This window comes from Adiantum capillus-veneris, chromosome 7, assembly GCF_014529385.1.
Source record: "Adiantum capillus-veneris isolate H3 chromosome 7, ASM1452938v2, whole genome shotgun sequence".
In the NCBI taxonomy this organism is placed as follows: Eukaryota; Viridiplantae; Streptophyta; class Polypodiopsida; order Polypodiales; family Pteridaceae; genus Adiantum; species Adiantum capillus-veneris.
The window spans coordinates 53,303,921-53,312,405 of record NC_140937.1 but is presented as its reverse complement, the minus strand read 5'-3'; the positions used below and the strand labels follow the sequence as shown (position 1 = coordinate 53,312,405).

General features: G+C 41.9%; 1 protein-coding gene across 3 annotated transcripts; it reads right to left on the bottom strand.

Moving 5' to 3' along the window:
- Positions 1-1,926: 1,926 nt before the first annotated feature.
- On the bottom strand, positions 1,927-7,194 carry LOC147453861 (uncharacterized). 3 transcript variants are annotated; one of them, XM_086515924.1, is made up of 9 exons: positions 6,675-7,194; positions 5,561-5,969; positions 5,035-5,267; positions 4,439-4,522; positions 4,175-4,330; positions 3,860-3,925; positions 2,945-3,010; positions 2,734-2,802; positions 1,927-2,655 (listed from the first exon to the last, which is right to left on the bottom strand). In XM_086515924.1, the coding sequence occupies exons 2-9, from the start codon at positions 5,856-5,858 to the stop codon at positions 2,233-2,235; spliced, it is 1,395 nt and encodes a 464-aa protein (XP_086372050.1). In that variant the 5' UTR covers positions 5,859-5,969; positions 6,675-7,194; the 3' UTR covers positions 1,927-2,232. The 3 variants fall into 3 exon arrangements, with proteins under 3 accessions (XP_086372050.1, XP_086372049.1, XP_086372051.1); XM_086515923.1 differs by having other exon boundaries at positions 6,694-7,193; XM_086515925.1 differs by having other exon boundaries at positions 7,033-7,189.
- Between the last annotated feature and the right edge of the window lie 1,291 nt (positions 7,195-8,485).

Genomic DNA, 8,485 nt, shown 5'->3' with positions numbered 1-8,485 from the left:
TACAAAGTTGTTCTCTCCAAAGAATTATCCAAGCGAAATTAAAGATAGAGGCCAGTTTGCAAAAGGTAAACTTAGCAATCTTTGTACCAGGTTTTGCATAGGAAGTCCATCTTTCATTGATAAAGAACGGTGTGAGGGTGAGCTCATTCGATTTGTGACATACTTAATGGATTCTTATCCAACAAAGGGACTTTTTGAGACATGGGCTCAATGTTGCGGTGAGATAGAATGGAGTTAGATGTTTCCTGAACTATTCAAGCTATTTCAAATTATCATGGTTCTACCAGCAAGCTTGGTAATGTGCGAACGAGGGTTTTCTAAGCAAAACAAGATTAAAAGCCATGGTAGAGCTTCACTTAGCTTGAAAATGTTGGATAGACTTCTGTTCATGTCTCTATTGCCTGAAAAAGTTCCACACAAAGTGGATTGGGATGCATACTTTAAAGCATGGAAATCAATGAAGGAAAGGAGAGTATGCAAGGTAAAGAAAACTGTAGATGTTGTTATCGCATAATTTTTTGTTACCATATCATGGTGTTGATGTATGCAAACATGCTTAGGATTGTCGGGGCACTTTTTTCCCTCTTTCGGAGGTTTTTTTCCCCGGCTTGATATTTGTATTGGCATACTCAAGAGTCGATAATTGTTATTGATATTATTTGTTATCTCCTAAAATATTTTGGTAACAATTTAGCAAATATTTATCATTTTTATGAGTGGTTTTATCGTGTTTCAAAATTTGAGAGGAGTTTTTGAGATCATTGGACCCGGACACTGGCTTAGGCCGGATTGGAGAGCTGCAACAGCAGGATTGGTGATTGGATCCGGAGCCTAAAGAGATAAGAGAGCTTACTATATAGCCCTCACCGACCTCCTTGCTCCAAAGCAACCCTTGGAGAGCACGGAGCCCTTTGGGATAGAGGTGTGGACTTATGTCAGGCAGTGCGTCATAGAGGTATGCGGACTCGTTTGGAGATGCCATTCTTAGAGGCTTATTTCTTTCCTTAACTCTGCCTAGAAAATTCTTGAGATGTCTCTGACTTTGAGGTCCAAACACTCCTTGGGTCGGTTCTGATTCCATGCTACATAGACAAGGAGCGTGGTATGCTTGATAATATCTTCACAATTTGATGGCCATGGCTTTGTATTCGTGTTGAGGGATTCATGGTGCAGCTTTTGGACTTTGAGAAAGCTTATAATCGGGTGGATTGGAGATTTCTTGAAGGGACTTTGCTGAAAATGGGCTTTTTGCAGGTTTGGATTAGGAGTGTTGGAGTGCTATAGACCGCTGCTTGCGCAGAGTATCCTTGACAACGTCATCACTTTTTGAGAGGCCAAGCGGCTCTTATGCCTGATGAGGATTTGGTGTGCGAGAAGGTGGAGTGGAGCTCTCTTTAAGAGACTACGCTGAGGATGGCCTTTTCAGAGGCTTGGCCGATCATGTGCGTTACAGTGCTGTACACCACTCTCAAATATAGTGAAGTGCTAGGAGTAGGCCGGTGGCGGGGCCTGAGGTTTGCATAGTCCAGACAGGTCAGATAGGGAGGAGTCCTTGTGCCCTTTCTGTTCTTGGTCTTGAGCCCTAATAAATGGAAAGTTTCAAGGATTTTTCTTCAAAAGTCACAGATTTTTAAAGGACAACAAATAGAAGAGGTCGATTGAAATCGACTACTTTGTAGTTTACAGATGACTTACAATGTTCAACATATATGTCTACCAGAATGCAAATACCCAGAGCTATTTTTATTCAGTAGCAAGAAATTAAAGATTCCATAGGTGGAGACGGCATCTACATACAGTCACAATCCTACCGGAGATTACATGTGGGAGAACGATTGTTTTTGAACCAACTATTGCAACAACTCTCAACTCGCATGGGTTTGAGGATTTCTCTTCTTCATGTACACGCTGATTGTGATGCAAAGCTGCTCACAAATTGATCAAGTGCATTTTGATCATCCAAATTACATGCAGAGAATGTGGTCAGGTGTTCACACACAATAATTTCCGTCTGAAGGAGCAATCAACATGTCCACACTGCTTCACCTGCTGTTGTCGGCTTCATTGTGGTGTTCCAACGATGTGTGTTGTTGGTGGTTCTATGAATGTCCGTTTGATTTTGTTGACTGAAGGGGGGAGCTCAATAGAGCATTACACAAACAATAAAGCTGCAAGTCAAAACGAATTTATCATTTTTTCTCTTCGGGTGGAAGAGGAGGATAATGTATATGCTCAATTCATATTTGTCGAGGGCTTTAGTCCACATTTGAATGATGCTGCCACAATGGGCTGTGTAAGAGTTTCCCTTGAGCTTTGGATACCAGAAGAAACTTCATTAGCAATCAAGTCACCAGTGGTAGTCAGAGATGTTAATGAGATAACAACATTTGACGATGGCCTAATGGAAGCCGATGTGGCGTCATTTTTTCCACGGGAAGAGTTTGTCATTGGTCTGGTGTTGCTGCTTGACATTGATGTTGCCATAGTGGTGGGCATGAGGCACAAGCCTTTGCTTTGGAGAAATTGCAAAGCAGAACCCATACTCTCCTCCATCAGCTGAGCAACCTGTTGCTCTATTGCAATTATGTCATCTTGAGAGGAACACACAGCACTTCCTTCCCTAAGCAGTGTTGTAGCAGCAAAATCAAAAGGGCCCTGGACATATTATAATACCATCAGTGACACTATCCTAATCCAGGATTAATGGTGGTTCAAAGGAAAAAAAGGGGATACCTCCGAGGGAATGCCTGCAACAAGCGGTACCATAGCACCTGTGCCGCTTAGCCTACTCATACTGAGGATCTGAAGTACGAGACAAGGCCGATTAGTCACTCGCACAGAATAAAAAACATGCGTGTGTTTGAAATTATGGGTCTTGTTAATATGAGTTGATTGATTATCTGGGGGAGTATGTGGGTGTGTTTTGAGAGAGATGATTTCTTGCCTTTACTTGCAGTTGCAAAAACCTCACATATTCTATGATCTCATCAAGCATCGATGCTTTGTCCGTCTGCAAGTATTAAATTCAAGAATTAGTGACAGTACTAGGAAAACGCAATAGGTGATTTATAGAGGGTTTGGGAGACATGCCATAGAGCACCATCGTTCTTGACCGGGCAAACAAGTAAATTTGCATTTTGACTGCAAAGAGGGTACATCTGGAGTGGCATTAATGCAGCACTACTTAAATGAAGACCAAACCCCTTCCTAAGTGCCCACATATCTTCTAAAGTGTGTGCGCATACAGCTCAGATAATGTGGTATATGCAAAATGACAGGTTTTGTAGTTAGTACTTCTGGTGACAAAAAAACTTCCAGAGGACTCTAGTGTGAGGGAGGAAAACCAAAAAAAGGGTTAACTTTTCACAATCCGATGCACGCACAGGATTGCTAAAAGCATGGTTAGGTTTTCTCAATCCATTGCGTACTATAGTAATCATTGCTCATGTTCCGTGTTTCTTAGAAGAGTCTCATTGCCAAGACTTGTATAATAAAGGAGGGCTTCTAGCAGGCAACTTAAATGCTAGAGGACCTTGAAGGTATTTGTGGATTGGCCGATATAGCTTATCCATAAACCTAGAAGTAAAGTATTAGGGGCAAATTTTCAAAATTTTTGACAAAAATGGCACTTCACAATGTATTTCTGGCAAACTCATCTTCCAAACTCACAGAAAATTGAAAATTTTGGGCTGAACCTTTGACAAATGATTTTTCTATAATACCCAGATGATCGAATCCTTTAAAAATAGGTATTGGGCTATAAATAGCCCTTGTTTTTTCCCCTTGATTAACATGCTTATCAAAGCCATGAAGAGGAAGTAGGAGTGTACAAACCCTAGAAAAGCAATTTGTTGTGTACCTTGTTTGCATTTGGGACAAGTTCTTGCAAAGCTTTCATTCTGTCTGCAATTCTCTCTCGACGATTCTGCAATTAATCATAGACCATGAAAGAACATCACAATCATGAAGGACAATCAGCAATCTGCCCAGAACTTGTCACATGTATGCTGGAGATGGTCGATCATTTCCATGTACAGAGATTTCTTAGAGGTTTAATTGAAGACATAATCTTTTCTAATTAACAGAAACACCCAATTAGATGGTAAGTGAATGCTCAAGGCAAATGCATGCAATATCAAGGCAACGATCAAATTTATGTAGGGAAGTCTCATACTCGCTCTGCAATGCTGTGGGGGTCAGTGGCTTGTCCTCGTCGGGCCCTTACACGAGGTCTTGCTGCTCCGGTGCTGCCTGTGCCTGCAGCAGCACCTTGCGGCTGGCCGAGGCCAGTGTGGGTTGCATAGGGGGTTGCAGACAGCCCATGTGACACCTGAAAGGGGTCTATTGTTAATTACGCAATACAGGACCTGCCCTGAACATAACCACACAAAATAGCAAAACATGTTTATCTATTCTCTTATCACGTGCTTGCACAAACCTGTTGGCTAGACGTTGTTCGGAGATGTTGTGCTTGCGGTCCACATATGGGCACAAACGCACCTTCATTCGGTCGAATTTGTGCCTGTAGTGTATATATGCCAAAGTGACAATCAAAAACAACATTGTCTTTGCAAAGTTATAATGCCTTCCTTTTCAACAACCCAAACAAGAGAAACCCGTTGGAAATTAATTAGCAGTTACCCACCCAAGAAGCAGCACATTAACAGACAACAAAGCTCATCTGAACCAGTAATATAACAAGCACAAGCATAGAACCTGTCAATTAGTAAGAGGTTTGGGTTTATAGACAATCCGATTGAAAGCTACGTCTCAATGCAATTCTCTGACCTGGACTGATATTGGAAGACCTAGCTAGGCCTTTGTAGCTCTTACTTTGTACATCAAACCTAGTCACTATTTTTAACACAACTTACTTGCACAGTACTCTCTGCTTCAAACAGCATATTGTCACATTAAACTCTAGCCCTAGCCACTAATTAGAACTAGTGACACTGTCGACGAGTTAGGTGCTCCTTCATGAGGCTAACTTTTTATGAATCTTTTAGTGACAAATGATAAAATGCCTGGCCTTACTTTATCAGCTGGTGTTCTTTCATAGAGATGAGCAGAATTCGGTGGTCCGTCTGGCAGCATAAAAGGTTCTACTTTGGGTGCTGGCCCCAAACCAAGTGTAGGCGATGGTATCCCTTCCATATAAGGTTGAGACAATGTAGTTGTCAAAGCCCGCAGCTCATTGACAGATGAATATGCCATGTCACAGCTACTACTGATAGGTAGAGATGTCGACTTCCCCAAATTACATGAACCTGCATAGACCGCGATCCGCCAATCAAGACAGTCAAGAAATGAAACAGAATGCTGGAGAACTTATGCTAGTGCGGATGACACCTATGGACTGGTACAAAAAAATGCACAGAAGGACCCGCTATTGATCCAAATTTAGAGCTCAAGAGCGACATGCGGATTATAGCAGCAATAAACATTGTGTTCCTAGTGTTCAAAAGATCAGAGCAGAGACTTGAAGCCGTTGTATGTATGCCTACAGAATGTTCACCAACTCACATGATTAGGAATTAAACAGAAAATACATCTCATGCACCTTCTTGCAATCTTCGCAGCACATCGAAGGTCACAGCCTCGTGCATTCCTGGAGGAAAAGGACTTCCACTGCTGACATCTGAGGAGAAACAGTTTACCCTGGAGGCGCTATGCATGGAGTTTGCCAAGGTTTCACAAAGTGCCTGCTGCTGACTTAAATGAGATACAGCCATAAGGTCTGTAGGAGATGCATAATGTGAATGCCCAAGAGTCCCACTGTGGCAATCCCACGGAAACTTGCTCATTGTGTTAACTTCCAGCCATGTCGGCAGCGTAAACATCTCTTTCAAATCATCCATGGATGGAATCCTCTTAAACTCTTCTCTTTGTACAAAACTGGGTGTTTGAGTTGAACCGTTGTATTCGAGCCTTGAGAAAGTTCAATAAGTTCTATTCTTGATCTGTATTGACTGCATACACAAAAATACCCCATCAGCTTCTCTCAAGTCAATGAGCTTGTGCTAAATATGCCTGTAATCTCAAATCGGATGGCATTTACAAATTTAGAGTGTTGTGCTAAGCTTTATGTTGAGAAGATTCCACACAGTGAACTATGCATGAAAGCCTAGCACATGCTCATGAATACAAAGAAGCCTCAGATTTTCAGCATGCAACTACTGCAGTTTGCACCAAGGCAATATCTATCAGAGGACTGCCCTGCTTGAAACTCACACCGCCACTTCAAGTGCGCTGCAAAAGTAACCTCTTTTGGGCTGAATTTGTGATCATCTTCAACAAAACAATTCAAGCCAGTAGCAAAAAAGACGAGCTCAATGACTTATGAGCAGGCTTAATACAACCAGGCAAAGCCAGAAAGCAAAGAGATTAGCTCCACAAACACTGCTGATTGAGTGATCAAAAGGCCTCTCAGATGAAAGCCAGGAGTAAATCAAGTTTCTCATAATACAATTCCAGCAGGGGGAATTTCATCAAATCCCGTTCTTTCTTAAACAAGTTAATTTTTATCTTTGCTTGTGCGCCAAAAACGTGGACATACAGAAGATTTAGATACATTCATTTTCATTCCTACAGAAATTGAAGCACCTCATTGTAATGCAAGCCAAACAGTAACTAGTGCAATGGAGTTAATAGCAGAAAGACTTAATTCTACTTACGACTGCTGAGTTAGCTTACATGAACCACCATCGAACACGATGAGGTTGAAGGCTGAATTAGCAGTCGATTATTACCAAACAAGGCGATAAAGCGGAGTTCATGCAATCTAGTGCGGATGCCTGCTCGGATTTAGCAGCGACACAAAAGGAGAGTCATGGACCTCATTATTGATCTGAAGCAAAAGGCAATCAATTTGTAGGAAACTAAGCTCTCTGCTAATGAGTAAGATTGGAAGACATGAGCTTCATCTAAGAAGAAACAATGAATTTAGAGGTGCAGTAAACTCCGTGTGCTCACTTGAAGGGGAATAGAGAGAAGAGCTGAGTAATAGAGGTCGAGGTTAAAAGCTCCACTCACCAATATAGGCCTAGAGAGGAGACACAGACGAAGAGAGAGAGAGAGAGACAGAGGGGCGGCTTGTTAGGAAACGGCCAAAAAATATAGCACACACCCACATGAAGCTGATGAGGACAAGGAATGAAAGGTGGGAGACTGGAGTCTGGAACTGGGAAAAGGGGGGCAATGCAAAGACAAAACTGAGGAACAGAAGACTCACAAGAGAGAATGTTTTGATGGAATCAAAAGCTGATGAGAATTTGAGTCTTGAGAATGACCCATATTGTCCAATGTCACCCACACTGTACACCTCTCTCTCTCTCTCTCTCTCTCTCTCTGTGTGGGTGTGTGTGTGAGAGAGAGAGAGAGACCCACATTGAAAATTTGAGTCTTGAGAAAGACCCATATTGTCCAATGTCACCCACATCTCTCTCTCTCTCTCTCTCTCTCTCTCTCTCTCAAGTAATCACAGTTTGAAAATTGAAAAAAGACTCGCCTAATCTCTCTCTAAATTCAAGCCAGCTAGAATATTGTGAGCAAGACTTCCCTGATCTCTTTCTTTCCTAGATGATGAGAATTTTGAGATTCTCTAGTCCCATATCTCTCTCTCTCTCTCTCTGTGTGTGTGTGTGTGTGTGTGTGTGTGTGTGTGTGTGTGTGAGATGCATATTGTATGTACATTGTATAGGAAAAGGGGAGAGGGAAGGTAAGGAAAAAGAAGTCTGGAAAAGCAGAAAAGGGGACCCAACAGCTTGGCCAGATGGGTTTCTTGGCTATGATAGTGAAGGCCCCATTCACAAACAAACGCTTGATTGAGAGTCCTAGCCTTGCCTTTTGTGGGGTACCCTTGTTTATCAGATTGAACCTAAGCTTGTAGCAATCATGATCCCTTACTCCTCTCCTTGTATATTCCTTCTTATACAATTTTATGGTTTTTCAAGGTGAAGTTTGTTTCAAACTTTCATCTGTTGTCATCATGCAAGGTTTTCTTTAATAGCCAATTGGAGGGTCACCAATTTTCCATTTAATAGATGTGTATGCCGAGAAGCAAACATTAAACCTCAGTCTTTGCTCGCCCACACAAACACTCTCTCAGCTATATCTAACACGTGCATGGGAGATGGGATCAAAGACTCCCATCAATCTAGGGCCTCTACATTAAGCAGGCGCCGTAGATCTTAACGCAAAAGTATTTTTATAAACCTGGACTTTACATTTTTCCCGAGTTTAGTTTGCCCAAGTTAGCCTGAGATCTACAATGCTCAATCATCCTATCGTAGATCCCATCTCCTCCCATGGCCATGTGAGATATAGGTGAGGCAAACACTCAAACAAGGCTACAACAATGTTGGCAGAACCTCTCCTAAACATATCAAAGTACTCTTTCTGATAACTCTTACTCTATAAGATACTAGGATCAATATGTAGAGCGGAAATTGCAAAGCATGTAAGAAAGGGAGAGGAAGCTCTTGGC

Bases quoted from the DNA above. Each gene is read 5' to 3' on its own strand.
- LOC147453861 (XM_086515924.1), bottom strand. From the start codon at position 5,858: ATGGATGATTTGAAAGAGATGTTTACGCTGCCGACATGGCTGGAAGTT. The intron at 5,268-5,560 runs GTGCATGAGATG...CGGTCTATGCAG, and splicing joins GCTGCGAAGATTGCAAGAAG to GTTCATGTAATTTGGGGAAG. The intron at 3,011-3,859 runs GTACACAACAAA...TAATACTTGCAG, and splicing joins TTGTCCCAAATGCAAACAAG to ACGGACAAAGCATCGATGCT.